The 16,094-nt window shown below is 45.4% G+C and overlaps 1 protein-coding gene across 2 annotated transcripts in view; it reads left to right on the forward strand.

The window, feature by feature from the left end:
• The first annotated feature begins 762 nt into the window (after nt 1-762).
• prima1 (proline rich membrane anchor 1) overlaps nt 763-16,094 on the forward strand; it is a 243,588-nt gene continuing 228,256 nt past the window's right edge. The window contains exons 1-2 of one of the 2 annotated variants that reach the window (XM_086002786.1): nt 763-1,952; nt 2,061-2,202. In XM_086002786.1, the coding sequence (XP_085858912.1) occupies nt 1,869-1,952; nt 2,061-2,202 (226 nt within the window). In that variant the 5' untranslated portion in view covers nt 763-1,868. The remainder of the gene's footprint in view (nt 1,953-2,060; nt 2,203-16,094) is intronic. The other variant, XM_086002787.1, reaches the window with a different exon arrangement.

Raw genomic sequence — 16,094 nt, forward strand, 5'->3', positions numbered from 1 at the left:
TGACTTGGCTTCTGTAACCTGTATTCTCACCAAACAGCAATCCGAAACTAAGGCGAGAAAAAGCAATGTCCTAAAAGAATGGTCGGTACAACATGAAACGAATAAACTGCCATGCGACAGATCATGCTGACTTATGCCAAGTCATAACTTCATGAAACTGGATTGTTGCAGGACAGGAGGAGACTGTGGGGAGTATCGTGTTAGCAAGTTCGATATAATTGCCATTGCATTGAAATATGCCCTAACTGTGTGGATAGTTTTCATTACTTTTTTCACCAGCTTAATGTTTTCATCTAAGCACTACAAATTCCAGTTAACATATTGTAGGAGATGTTAAATTGTAAGTTGAGAACTTTGCACCTTTAATAACTGAACCGTTTTGTTGGAGAAATGTCAGTAAATGCTCATGATTAGGGGTCGCACATTAAGAATAGAAATGGGTATCACAACTTTGGTCAACTTCGGAGGTTCCCAGTAAATCACAGAGCCGGGACTCTCTGGACTCTGCATCAATCACAATTGGCGATAGATATAATCATACAACAACATGGCGGATATTAGATAACAGGCAAGAGTGTGTTGAGTGCGTGCATCTGCTTTATTTCAACCTGGGAATGTACACAATGCCGAGGCATTTCTGCGCTGCTTTAAGGCAGTGCAAAACAAGACGAGAGAGACAGAGCGTGGCCCACGGGGGCTCCGAGCACTGCCTACATCATGGTGGGTGGGGGGGGTTTGAGGTTACAACACCGTCACTTCAGGCCGCACACAGATATATATCGCAGCGGAATAAATCCAAGCGGTGTTGTCAAATGCAGGGCAGTGCCACAATGGACACGCTGCACCGCTCTGAAAAATTGCTGCAGCGTGCTGAGCACAGATTAGGTTCAGAGGCGAGCTGGAGCGAAATTCCTGGCACATGCGGATCCAGCATGATCCCACTCACTTCGAGGATGTGTCTGGGCTGCCGCGGAGTGATGTGACCAGGTCTGCAGCAGCTCCTACGGGACTTCGCTTCGCACACTTGCAAACTGACACTTCTGTTGCTCGGAACACTTGTCAGCGACGGTGCTCGGCGCGTTACCACAGATAACAAGGGGGAGGGGGCATGGTTTCTGCAACGTCGCTGCTTTTCACCCCCTTTTCCACATGTCGTTCACAAGGAGCGACGGCGAGGTGATTGGGTGCAAGTGGCAGCGTTCAACCCCATCAAAGGCGACTTGAGGTAGTTGGCGGTGTGTGTGTGCTCTCTTCCTATGACTGCTGTGCGAGTGGAGAGGAGACGAAGACGGAGTGGCTCCGATTGCCTTCAGACCCCCTTCAAGTGGACATCGCCTGTTGCAGCAATTGTCCGAAAGAGTGCATCTCCTCACAAGTGATCCTTTCGTCTCATTTAAAACTGCCGTTTGGAGAAGATTTGTTTTTTTTCCCCCTGAGCTTTGCTAACTTTTCTGGATCGCTGAATATATCTGTATTCAAGCAGCAGTTTGGTGTTGCGGCCATTGCGATTTTAAGGCAGATCTGGCGTCTCTCCCTGTCAAGAGCCAAGTTGCATCAAACAAGGGACGGACGCTTCTCTCTCTCTCTGTGCTGTTCGCCTCTGGACTTTCTGCCCGCAGTTTAAGCGCGATCGTGTGTGGAGAGAGACTTCAAAGAGGCTCCAGCTGCCTCAGGTCCCGGGGAACAAAGTCAGCGAGGACAACTTCGATGTGAGCAAACGGAAAGTCTTCCTGGGAAATTCGAACCCTTCCCATCAAAGTTTACAAAAGGGACGGTTTTGCCATCTCTTCATTGCCGAATCCCGCCCAAGTTTAACGCGTTGCCTTGTCAGTCGCGCAGGTGGTGAGCAGAGCCCAGCAGGAGGAGGCATGTTGGCGGCCGAGCTCCCCTTCGCTCTCTGCCCCTGCATTCTGAGCCGCTACCTTGTAGCGTCTCTCTTCTTCTTCTTTCAGGTGAGTTAACGGTGCAGAAGTGAGTGAGCTTATAGAGGGAGGCTGTATCTCTGTGTTCTCCCTCCCTCTCCCCCGGCTGTTTAATGCAAGTTTCTTTTACTTTGCCAGCTTGCTCAGGGCGAGCTCCAGAAATCCAGCGGGAGATCGGTTTTCGAGACTGACAGCTGCCATGAGATCTGCTGGTGTCGACCTCCCCCGTTACCCCCGCCGCCGCCGCCCCCTCCTCCCCCCAGGCAATTGGTGCCTCCAAGTAAGTGGAAAACCATTTCCTCCGAATGTATCTCAGTCCCTTTTGCAGTGTGTATGTGTGTGAGAGATAGGAAAAACCCCAACACAGCGATGGACACAGCTAGACTGGGAAGGGTGAGTGGCCAAGGGCCGTCCCTCCTTCCTATTGATCAATTCCTCTTCCTGTTTAATGCTCCTCTTCCCCCCTCAGTCAAGTCAGGAGTTTAAATTCACCCCGAGGTAAAAGGTGAACGTGAGCTCATCCCCAGCGATTTGCAACTTCCTTTCACCCTTTACAAGAGAGAGAGAGAGAGAGAGAAAAGGACCTTTTGGAGGAGTCCGACTTTGCTTGGCTGTTGTGGGCGTTTCTATTGACATCACATTTCACGTCCAGTCCTCAGCAACAATAACACAAGCGCAGCTTTCAAGTAAAGTTCTGCAGCGCCGGGAGATTAAAATTAGTTACTGCGCCGAAAATTAATTCAACACAATTTTAAAACTAAAATCTGAAGAATTAGTGACATTTGTGATGTTTTGGGATCTTGGAGGTGTTTGGAAAGTTAGGGAAATGAATCATCTGTGATTGTATATAATGCTGATTTATATGTATGAAATTTTAAGTTGCAATGTTTTGTGAAAGGTCCAGATCCTGTTGCTATTTTTCAGAGCATTCCCAGGCCCCAAATGATGTTCAAAGCAGGGCAACCACTCCACAAGTTAGAGATTTGCACTGTAACTATTGTAACATCCAGTTGGGCAGAGGGGAAATCTTGTAAACAAGGGTAGATCATAATTCCCAAAAGAAAAGTGCTATAAGCTTCTGTTTAGTATAAGCCAAATACTCATTGTTCAGGAACCGAATTCACCATTGTTTATTCTGCTGGGCTATATGCTGTATGGAATTTCACTCTAAACTACTGCAAAATATGTTTAAAGCAGTTTGGAAAAGATGAATATATATATTTGATAAAATTAATTGTAATTTGTGCTGGATAGCAAGATAATTTTTTTTGTGGTCCAGGCCTGTAACTATTTTATGACTCTTTTAAACCAGAAATACCAAAGGCTTAACTGCAAGAGCCTACTCAGCGAATGGTCTCGCAAATACCCAGTTGCGTCAAGACTGACATTTATTCCTGTCAGCATAAAGGTTTTCCGCCAGCAGTCAGCAAATGTTGGACAATTTTCACATCTCTTCTGATGACATTTTAAATTCAATTTTCCCCTTTCACTGATGGCAGTTATTCATGATTTCCATTATTCTGAGATTTATTAAATACTGAGTGGATGGCCATGCTTTGCCTATGGTAAAGTGCCAGCTTTCAGTGAAAGCCTGCCTCAGGCTCTTGGCTACATAACAATAGATCAAGTCAGTGCATAGCCAGAGCAAGTTACATCATTGTAGTTATGAGATTATGCAACTTCAGGCTAATAATTGTGCTGTTCAGGTCATCAGGGCGGAACTCTTTCTGTGATAACACGTGTTGAAAAGGATATATTTTTAAATGATTAGCATGAACATTACAAGGATAGGTGTTTTTGGGGATGAACTGAAGTAATACCCTTCATGGCCAGTTTGCTTTTCATTTTTTTTGTTAAAGCCTGTATTCATTGCAATGCTGTTAACTGAAGTGCTTGTGCTACGCAATGTGCTGTGAAAGGGGTTGAGAGTTGTACAGTATTCTTCAACAGTAAACCATATACTTGCTAGAATCTCATCTGTATTGTAAAAACTGTTTCATATTTTGAAACATAACCTTGATTTTTTTTTATAAATCACTTGTATAAGTGTTGTGTATTAATATTTGGAAATGTATTTTCATGACCTCAACAGGCGAAGTTTGTTTTGTTTACCAAAAGCTTTTAGAAGCAAATCTTTGTGAAGAAACATGCATAATCACTGGACCTTTGAATCAAGTTAGATCTTTATTTAGAATAGTTTTGACATAAGTCAAAGGAAAAAAACACGTTTAATTTCTAATTGAACTATTCTTTTTTCCTTCGTATAGGTCCAATCCTATAACATTTAGCTCATGGGCTGAAATTGTTAATACCTCAACTATTCAGAGAACCATGTAGTGAAAGTAATTTGCCCAATTACCTCAGTAGAAAATAGCTGTATCTGCTGCACGTATGCTTGAAGTGGTCACTACTTTCTCCGCAGTACAAGTTTCACCCTGCTCTCTGTCAGACTAACCATTTCTCCCGCAAATTGTTGTCACCATCGACAGAATTATACCTCGATTATTGTTCTTATAGCTTAAATTTACAATCACATAAAAATATTTTATTGTAAATGTGACCTTGCCTCATTACTTATGAGATGAACTCACTTTGAAATATTTTACACTGTAATTTATATGTTTATTACTAAAAAGAAACAGCCTCCAGTTTCCATGTGTAACAGCCTTAAATATGCACTCTTTCATAAGAAACATAAGAAATAGGAGCAGGAGTAGGAGTAGGCTATTTGGCCCTTCGAGCCTGCTCCGCCATTCAATAAGATCATGGCTGATCTTCGACCTCATCTCCACTTTCCTGCACTGTACCCATATCCCTAGATTCCCTTAATATCCAAAACTCTATCGATCTCTGTCTTGAATATCGTGAAACGACTGAGTATCTTCAGCCCTCTGGGGTGGAGAATTCCAAAGATTCACAACCCTTTGAGTGAAGAAATTTCTCCCTATCTCAGTCCTAAATGGCCAGCCCCTTATTCTGAGACTGTGACCCCCTAGTTCTAGACTCCCCAGCCTGGAGAAATATCCTCCCAGCAGCTACCCTGTCAAGCCCTTTAAGAATTTTATATGTTTCAATGAGATTACCTCTTATTCTTCTAAATTCTAGGGAATATAGCCCTAGTCTCCTCAACCTCTCCTCATAGAACAATTCCCCGATTCCAGGAATCAGTCTGGTGAACCTTTGTTGCACTCCCTCTAAGGCAAGTATATCCTTCCTTGAGTAAGGAGACCAAAACTGTACACAGTACTCCAGATGTGGTCTCACCAAGGCCCAATATAATTGCAGTATGACTTCTTTACTCTTATACTCCAATCCTTTTGCAATAAAGGCTAACATACCATTTGCTTTTCTAATTGCTTGCTGTACCTGCGCGTTAACTTTCAGTGATTCATGTACAAATCAAATCAAATCAAATCAAATCAACTTTTTATTGTCATTGTTAGTGCACAAGTGCAGTACAACGAAATGTAGGTTTGCGGCTCCCGAGAGTGTACAATTTGGATTAGGACACTTAAACATTTCAACATACATTTGTACATATATATTAGCATAAATATGACCATAATAAAGTGCATCGGCAGATGTGCAGGCTTTAGTGTTTATTTGTGGAGTTCAGTAGGATGACAGCCCTGGGAAAGAAGCTGTTCCTAAATCTGGTCGTACGGGTGCGAATGCATCTGTAGCGTCTTCCAGATGGTAGGAGGGCGAACAGACTGTGGCTGGGGTGGGTAGGGTCTTTGATGATGGACCGTGCCCTCCGTAGGCAGCGTTTCTGATATATATGTTCTATGGTCGGTAGCCGGGTGCCGGTAATGCGTTGTGCAGTTTTGACTACCCGCTGCAGGGCTTTCCGGTCATGGGAGCTACAGCTGCCGTACCATACCGTGATACAGTTTGTCAGGATGCTCTCTATAGTGCAGCGGTAGAAGTTAGAGAGGATCGGGGGTGACAGATTACATCCCTTCAGCCTCCTCAAGAAATATAGGCGCTACTGGGCCTTCTTCACCAGAGAGGAGGTGTTGAGGACACCCAGATCCCTCTGAATACCAACATTTACTGACCAATAATCTGCTCACTGATGCTCAGTTTAGGTTCCACCAGGACCACTCGGCTCCAGACCTCATTACAGCCTTGTTCCAAACATGGACAAAAGAGCTGAATTCCAGAGGTGAGGTGAGAGTGACTGCCCTTGCCATCAAGGCAGCGTTATACCGAGTGTGGTATCAAGGAACTCTAGTTAAATTGAAGTCAATGAGAATCAAGGGGAAAACTCTCCACTGGCTGGAGCCATATCTAGCAGAAAGGAAGATAGTTGTGGTTGTTGGAGATCAACCAGCTCAGCCCCAGGACATCGCTGCAGGAGTTCCTCAGGCCCAACCATCTTCAGCTGCTTCATCAATGACCTTCTCTCTATCATAAGGGCAGATGTGGGGATGTTCACTGATGATTGCAGAGTGTTCAGTTCCATTTCCAACTCCTCAGATAATAAAGCAGTCCATCACTGCATGCAGTAAGACCTGGACAACATTCAGGCTTGGGCTGATAAGTGGCAAGTAACATTCGCGCCACAGAAGTGCCAGACAATGACTATCTCCAGCAAGAGAAAGTCTAATTACCACCCCTTGACATTCAACGGCATTACCATCGCCAAATCCCCCACCATCAACATCCTGGGGGTCACCATTGACCAGATACTTAACTGGACCAGCCACATAAATACTGTGGCAACAAGAGCAGGTCAGAGACTAGATATTCTGCGGCGAGTGTCTCACCTCCTGACTCCCCAAAGCCTTTCCACCATCTACAAGGCACAAGTAAGGAGTGTGATGGAATACTCTGCACTTGCCTGGATGAGTGCAGCTCCAACAACATTCAAGAAGCTCGACACCATCCAGGACAAATCTGCCCGCTTGATTGGCACCCCATCCACCACCTTAAACATTCACTCCCTCCACCACCGGCATACCGTGGCTAGAGTGTGTACCATGTGCAAGATGCACTGCAGCAACTCGCCAAGGCCTCATGGGCAGCACCTCCCAAACCTGCAACTTCTACCGTCTAGAAGGACAAGGCAGCAGGCGCATGGGAACACCATCTCCTCCACGTTACCCTCCAAGTTACACACCATTCTGACTTGGAAATATATCGCCGTTCCTTCATCGTTGCTGGGTTAAAATCCTGGAACTTCCTACCTAACAGCACTGTGGGAGTACCTTCACCACAAGGATTGCAGTGGTTCAAGCAGGCGGCTCACCACCACCTTCTCAAGGGCAATTCGGGATGGGCAATAAATGCTGGCCATGCCAGCAATGCCCACATCCCAGGAACAAATTTTTAAAAATTCCCAGTCTCTCACCATTTAAAAAATATTTTGCTTTTCTATTTTTGCTACCAAAGTGGATAAATTCACATTTCTCTACATTATATTTCATCTGCCATGTTCTTGTCCACTCACTTAACCTGTCTATATCCCTTTGCAGACTCTTTGCATCCTCCTCACAACTTACTTTCCCACCCAGCTTTGTATTGTCAGCAAACTTGGATACATTACACTCAGTCCCCTTATCTAAGTCATTGATGTAGATTGTGAATAGCTGGGGCCCAAGCACTGATCCTTGCGGTACCCCACTAGTTACAGCCTGCCAAGCTGAAAATAACCCATTCATTCCTACTTTCTGTTTTCTATTAGTTAACCAATCCTCAATCCATAGGATTACAGAGGATATACCGCACAGAAACAGGCCATTCGGCCCAACCAGTTCATGCCGGCGATAATGCTCCATTCAAGCCTCCTCCTGTCTTTCCTCCTCTAACTCCATCAGCATAACCCTCTAATCCCTTCTCCCTCATGTGCTTATCTAACCGCCCCTTAAATGCATCTATACTATTCACTTCAACCACTCCCTGTGGTAACGAGTTCCACATTCTCACCACTCTCTGGGTGAAGAAGTTTCTTCTGAATTCCCTACTTGATTTCTTGGTGACTATCTTATATTGGTGGCCTCTAGTTTTGCTTTTCCCCACAAGTGGAAACTCTCACTCTGTACCAACTCTATCAGAACCTTTCATAATTTTAAAGACCTCTATTAGGTCACCCTTCAGCCTTCTCTTTTCAAGAGAAAAGAGACCCAGCCTGTTCATCCTTTGCTGATAGGTGTACCCTCGCATTTCTGGTATCATCCTTGTAAATCTTCTCTGCACCCTCTCCAGTGCCTCTATATCCTTTTTATAATATGGTGACCAGAACTGTACACAGTATGCCAAGTGTGGTCTAACCAAGGTTCAATAACTTCACTACTTTTCAATTCTATCCCTCTAGAAATAAACCCTAGAGCTTGGTTTGCATTTTTTATGGCCTTGTTAACCTGTGTCGATACTTTTAGTGATTTGTGTATTTGTACTCTGAGATCCCTTTGCTCCTCTTCCTATTTCGATTCTTATTTTCCAAGTAATAGGTGACCTCCCCATTTTTCTTACCAAAATGTAATACCTCACGTTTATCTGTGTTGAATTTAATTTGCCAATTATATGCCCATTCTGCAAGTTCCCACCTCTGCCACTCTAAATAACTACCCTTTACCCCAACTCTCTGCTTTCTGTCTTGAAGTCAGCCAGCTATCCATTCTGCTACTTGTCCCCTGACTCCGCATTCCCTGCTAATATATTACCCCCAATCCCATGAGCCCTAATTTGTGTAATAACCTCTTGTGTGGCACCGTATCAAATGCTTTCTGAAATAATCATGCATCATTAGTTAGTGTCTATGATGTTCACACTGAATGAGATGATGCATATGTTATAAGTACAAGAGTTTAATACCATGTAATGCACAAGATATTTTTCTGCTAAAGTGGAACTATGCCCCTTTTAAGGAAACAAAGTCTAATTGTTGTGAAGTAAACATTAAGTCAGGTTGCTCAGAATTTATTTGCTATTCAGTTCAGCTCCAAGGGAGAAGTGCTCAGCAGTAAGTAACTACATTTTTTTGAGATCGCTTTGTGTCTGTAACAAATTCTACATAATAACACCTGCAGTATGACATCTGTGTGAACTGACATATCATTTTGCATATATTACCAGCAAATATTCCATAGCAATGATAATAGTAGATCCAGGAGGTGCTGTTTTATAAAGATGGGAACATAAGACACAATGGGGCAGAATTTACTGTAATGCGCAAATCGGACCGCAACTTCAGGCCAGTGCTGATGCGTAGTTAAACGTGAAAATCCGGAAGTTGCTGGCAAGATGCACCGCTCCGCTGTAAGCTGTGTGAAAACAACATTTTGCCGCCTGGCACCCCATTAACATGAACTTTGACCCTAGCACTGAATTCAGCGCTGGGTCCTAAGCACACCAGGTTAACCTGCTGTGCAAGTAGGCTGACAATGGCGATGTCTGCTTCTCTTAAAGGGACACACACACCGTTCAGGTAAGTTTGGATTCAAGGTTTTGGACTGGGTTCTTTTGATTTTATTGAAGTGGTGGTTTGCTGCAATAGATGTGAAAAGATTTTTAAGTGTGTAGGGAGTGCTGCTGGACGCTTGCAAGGGCTCAGATGGTAAATGAAGGCCTTTGAGAAGACAGAACATGCTGCAAATAATCAGCAGGCCACACAGCATCCATGGAGAGAAAAGCAGAGTTCATGTCTCCAGTCGAGATGCTGCCTGACCAGCTGGGTATTTCCAGCATTTTATGCTGTCATTTACAGTGTCTGCTTGCAGAGGGAAGGGGAAGGCACAGAAGAGGAGGAAGCAGAAAAGGAGGAAGCAGAAGGAAGGATGCATCCCTGACAGCCCCTTTGTGGCCGGGATATCTGGGATGGAATCATCCGCCTGCAGTCCCAGTGACCACAACCACAATTCCCCTTTCAACATTAGCCCCACACCTTACCTTCCATCTGTTACTGACCATCACAACGTCCTCTTGGCCACGATGCTGAAATAAAAGCCACCACAAAGCAAACTTTCCAATCCACCTATATACGTCTAGCCATCCAATTTAACATCAAGAAATCAACTCATCACCCATATGCATTCTCTTAGTGACTGTCTTATGCGTGCCTTTGCCTACCCCACTGGTATCATGCAGTGCTACCTCAGGGGCTGCAGCATGGCTGGTGGAAGGCTGCTGATTTTCAGTGGGGGACACTGCAAATGGCCCTGCTGGTTGACCTTGAGGAGCTGGTGGCTGGGAGTGTCAAATCAATCTTTGTCTTCTTGTTCTTCTTCACTCTCTTCTCCCTCTTCTTGGTCACCCATTGGCTGGGCAGGCTGCATTTCTTGGGTGTGTGAAATAAGGAAGGCACAAGGGTGGAGTTGTGGTGATGGGAGGGCGGGAAGCAAGAGATGCATGCCAGAAGGAGGATAATGTATGAGAATACCAGCATCTTGTATCCTTTCAGCCCCGCCGCTGGCCAAAGGCTCAGCCATGTCCCTGCCAAGAATGGCCTGCACCGTCTCCTCCAAGGGGGTGAGGTGAGGCTAGGAGTGGGAGATGTGCCTTGTGATTGGTGCACATTGTTAGTAGGTGAGTGATTGGGGGTCGTGCATTGAGCAGTGTGTGAGGCTAGCGGTGCAGTTGGTAGAAGACGGCTTTTGAAGATGCATTCACTGACCTTGACCACTGTTCTGAGGTCATGAAGCTTCTTTGGGCACTGGAGCAGATGGTGGGGGCGACGCTGCTGGCAGTGACGGTCTCGGTGATGTACTCCCACATCCTTCTTTCTGGAGGGCCGCCTGGCCCTTGGGGGTAGAGGACCTCTCTTGTAGTGTTGACCCCCTACACAAAGCTGGAGTGCTGCGTGCGAGACCCTGGGTGCCCCTTCCCTGGCTTGCTGAGCCATTTGTGTCAGTGCTGAGGCAGTTTTCCCATTTTTTGAGGTTAGGAAGGTAATTCAGTTTTAAAAGCTGAATATTCACATTTGGAACTTCTTTTTAATGTTAAGTATTTTTAAAAGGCAGAAAGGGCCGAAAATTGCTTTGTTTCACTTCATTTTGATTTGTATTGCTTCAGTCTGCATGGCCCCTTTAATTCTCAGACCTCTTCATTACTCACAATTCCTTGCGAGCTCCACAGCCTCGCTTCCAGAGACTGTGGGAAGCTCCAACGTCGCTCCTGGACAGGAACTTCGCCTTGGATGCCTCCAGCAATGCCACCAGGACGGCACTGCATGGAAGGTGAGCACTGCACCTGTAATCTCCATACCCCCCAGACCAGTTTTGCTATGCTAGCATTGCAGCCATTTTCAGCGGCTGTTAACTCCAGTTGCCGGTGACACCTGCAACTTTGCTGGCGAACACGAATTCCCCCCCCCCCCCTATGATTCTATAAGTACCCTTTTTAACAGCGTGATAAGTCTTAATTACTGCCAATCAATCTCTCTGGCACTGAAAATTAACTTTTACAAGTGTGGAGTCTCATTCCTTCAGTTTTTAATTGTTGTTGCAGATTTTTTTTAAATTAAATCATTTTTAAAAACTTTTTCTTTCTGTCTCTTTTTTCCCTGTCTCTTAATCCAATCTTTCTTTCCCTCTCTTTATATAGCTTTCTGTACTTGATTTGACATTGCATTCACTATTCTAACTTACACTTCCTGGCTCGGACTCTGCGCTGTTCATTAACAATCTGATTTGCGAAGGAGATACACAGTTGCTTTCCCTGTTCACACATGTCCCAGATGGCTGCAGAGGGCACCGCGCCATTTCAGTGTGCCACCTGCAGCAACTTGTTGTGCAAAAGCTCATGGGATTTAAACGGGCAAGGGCAAGTCTAACGAACGGCGGGAGCTGTCCCTTCGCCGGTTACAGTAAATTCTGACCCAATGAATTACCCTTCTGTTAAAGTGTAGGTGTGTAAGCTACAAAGTCTAAACAGAGTGAATTTGTACAAATCTCAATTAAGATATATTCTGGCTCGAATATTTTGTGTTCCTGTAGAATTTCTTTGTTTCTTTGTACTTTTTAAGAAGCGTTAGGTAGCTGTCTTGGTTATCCACTTTCATTTGCTCTTTGAAGGTTAAGCATTTAAAAAGACTCAGTAAGACAGAACATTTTATAGATAGTTTAGCAGTTTTGTACAGGCTTATTAACTTCAACCATAGAAAATAGCACACTGGAAGAAAGTTATTTTCTTAATACTTTGATTTAAAACTGTTTTAAGAGTGGTTACGTACAGTGCCTCATTTATAGCTGCAATTATGATGCAATGCTAAGAGAATGACTGCACTGACAGTCGCATCTCAAAACGATAGTTTGGGTGCATAATTATCTTTTTTGGAGAACAGTTCCCTTGGCTATTATCAGTTGTGCTGGCCTGCTTTTTTAATCTTTAGATTATGTTGCTGATCATGAAAATATTAACAAAAATGGTTACATAGGAGTGACATCTTTTTTGTTCACAGAATGTGGGCGATATTGGTAAGGCCTTATTTATTGCCCGTCCATAGTTGCCCTGTGAAGGTGGTGGCGGGCCTTCTCCTTCACCTGCTGCAGTCTTTGTGGTGTTTGCGCTGGTGTTAGATTGGGAATTCCAGGATATTGACCCATTAACAATAAAGGAATAGCGATAGTAGTCAGGATGGTGTGTGACTTGGAGGGGAACATGGCAGTGATGGTGTACCCACAACATTGCTGCTCTTGTGCTTCTCGGTGGTAGAGGTTGCGGGGAATAGAGGTGCTGTTAAAGTAAAAAAAAACACGAATACAAAAGCAAATTACTGTGGATGCTGGAAATCTGAAATAACAACAGAAAATGCTGGAAATACTCAGTGGGTCAGGCAGCATCTGTGGAGAGAGAAACAGAGTTAACATTTCAGGCCGATGACCTTCTGAAGTTCTGACGAAAGGTCATCGAGCTGCTGAGGATTTCCAGCACTTTCTGTTCTTATTGCTGTTAAAGTAAGCTTGATGCAGTGCCATCTTTCATATGAGATGTTAAACTATTCTGGTGGACGTAAAAGAACTCTTGGGTAGAAGTTGGACCTTGTTGCTCCCGTTTTATGGTCGTAAAACATACGCAACAAGGGCCAATTTCAGTGACCAACATCCTGCGCTCCAACAACGCCTGACCCCATATTGGATTAGGCCATTGTTTCTGGAGTTCTTGACGGCTGCCTAAACCAGTCATCATGCCCCTTACCTATGTGTATGAGGGACCTAATGCCTCTCTTAGGCCCCCTCTGCTAAATTGAAAAGTGCAGAGCAGGAGCCAGGCCTGCTCCACTCTGGAATTTTAAGCCACCAAAAAGTAAGCTTTTAAAAATAAAACACATTGCTGTGGAGCCATTAGGAGCAGGGGCGTGGCCCCCGACTACGCAGTACCTGCGATCGGTTCCACACCTGGATACCACTCCACCGCCCTCAAGCGGCCTGATATTCAACAATGTAAAATGGACGAGCTACCTATGGAGGCATGATAGGCGCCGGCAGCTCATCCAGATAATGTAAATGAGGCCTGAGGCCCAATTTTGGGCCAGCCTTGTGCCGCCCAGTTGGGTCGCGCGCTCTCTGTGCGCCTCTGGTTATGCGACCATAAACGGGCCATAACCAATTTCTGTTGTCCTGGCCAGCAATCCTCCCTCAATCAGGACCACCAGAAACAAATAATCTGGTCATTCATTCATTCGTTTGTTGTTTGCGGGATCTTGCTGTGTGGAAATTGGCTGCTGCATGAAAATTACTGTAAAAGTTCAAACCCATTCTTCCACCCTTCCTTCCTGTAGGCATTTAGCATGATTTTCACATTCTGCTTTAGCATTTCTCTTAATGTGCTTATTCTGCAGTTCAGCTTTACTGAAATGGTAAACCAAAAGCCTTTTATTTCTGTCCCAGAGCTAATGCCCTGTGTGGCCTAACATTTCCTGACATGTTTGCAGAGCTCTTTCTGTACCTTTAATTAAAGCTGTATTTGCCTCTGCAGTTAGCTTGCACTCTTTAGAGCGTTGCAAGATTCTTGTAAATTGCAATATTAATGTCATTATTGCTTGACGAGGGAGTGGAAAGTTTCTATAGAGCAAATGAGTGTAAGCTCATGGTATAATCTCGGCTTGGGAATTTAGGCCGTGATTTTGCCGGCGCTCAGAGGGCAGGTTTGGAGGCGGGTCCGGAGTTAAATCCAAGATGGCGGGTTGCGAACCCACCTCCATGCAACTTTCCAAGGTGTCGGGTCTGCGACTCCTGATCAGACCCGACACAAAGCGGCGGGAGAGGCAGTTAAGGTTTAACTACCTGTTTAATTCTATTTTGAGAGGAGCTTTCAATTTTGCAACATTTTCAACGTGTTCCACGGTGTTCCAGGAACATGCCAGCTGATTGAGTCGGGCGTTCCAACAAGCTGAATACTTCACAGCCGCAAGAGAAGCATTAAAGCTAACCTACCACTCTAGTTGAATTTCAAAAGCCTGAACTTTCTGATTGCAGGATGTTGAAGACATTGTTCAGGTGTTTTGAGGTTGTAAGTGTGTGTTGTGAGATCTATATACACTGTGACCCCCTTGGAATAACCTCTCTCCACTTTGACTGAACGCTTATAACATTTCATCCTGAAGTGACATTTTCACCAGCATAATGGGAACCATTTGTATTGTCTCATCATGGTCCTCAGATTCTGAGGGTGAGCAGCCGCGGCAGCAGCAGAACCAGGCACACCAGCAGTACCGACAACAAGAGCGCCAACCTTCTCCTGAGCCACCTGATGCTGCACAGGGCAGAGGCTGCACAGCGCGCCACAGGAGATGCCCCCAACACAGGGTTTACAGGCCGAGGATGAGCTTCCTCAACATGACTGAGCAGCAGTGCCAAAGGAGGCTGAGGCTTTCACGAGAGGTGGTCGCACAATGCTGCATCAAGACCTGCAGCCCAGAGGAGCGGGTGGACACTCCTTACAAGTGGTTGTCAAAGTCACCACCGCCCTCAACTTCTTTGCATCAGGGTCCTTCCAGGGAACATCTGCAGACATCAGCGGCATCTCCCAGTCAGCTGCACACAGATGCATTAAGCAGGTTACTGATGCCCTTTTTGGCAAGTCGCCCAATTACATCCACTTCTCAATGGATGAAGCAAGTGTAACGGCATGGGGTGGTTGGGTTTGCCAATATGGCAGGCTTCCCTAGAGTGCACGACATCATCGACTGAACACATGTGGCCATCAAGGCACCCCATCACAACCCAGCTATATTTGTGAACTGCAAGGGCTTCCACTCGCTCAACATGCAACTGAACCACAGGAACATTATGCATGTGTGCGCAAAGTTCCCTGGCAGCTGCCATGACTCGTACATCCTGCGGCAGTCCACTGTGCCTCAGCTCTTTAATCCGCCAACCTAAGTTTCCGAATGGCTACTTGGAGACAAGGGCTATCCCCTGAAGACGTGGCTAATGACACCGATGAGGAGGCCATCAAACGAAGCTGAGGAGCGTTACAATGTGAGCCATATTTCCACCAGAAGCATCATAGAGCAAACCATAGGATTGCTCAAAATGCGCTTCAGATACCTGGACAGATCTACAGTACATACCAGCCAAGGTGTCCAGAATCATCATGGTCTGCTGTGCCCTGCACAACATCGCACTGCAGCGTGGCTTACCGCTGCCTGAGGAACAAGTGGCTCAGCGCATGTCCTCCTCCTCAGAGGAGGAGGGGGAGGAAGAGGCAAATGATGCTGCAGATGAAGAACACCTGGCAGACGCGGCTGTCCTAGTGCTACCAGCATGCAACCTCATTGCTGGCTGTCAGGCAGGGGATGGACTAATCCATGCCAGATTTGCCTAACTTTACGCTGTACATACATGTGGCTGGCTCATGTACATGAGGGTTGGCAGGACCTCCATTCCACACAATACAGCATCTGAACAATGAACTATGCATTCCTATCACACTCCCCAACATCACTGCAGATGAAAGGCACCCTCAGCCCTTAATGTGACACTTCCAATTCTGAGCACACATAGGTCAACGCATTGAATCATTCACATTGCATAACTTTAATACACTAGAAATAAACATGACAAACGTAAAATGGTATACTATGAAATCAACCAAGCGACTACCCTTGTGACTATTTGTGCTTTAGCTTTCTCTTACGTGTGCTTCTACATGGTGCTTCCCCTGTGGCTTCAGCAGATGTAGAGGCAGCATGCTCACTTCCCTGCTGCGCCTGCTTAGACGCCTTTG

Source organism: Somniosus microcephalus, chromosome 12 (genome assembly GCF_052327205.1).
Source record: "Somniosus microcephalus isolate GS21.2 chromosome 12, FLI_Smic_1.0, whole genome shotgun sequence".
NCBI classification, from domain to species: Eukaryota; Metazoa; Chordata; class Chondrichthyes; order Squaliformes; family Somniosidae; genus Somniosus; species Somniosus microcephalus.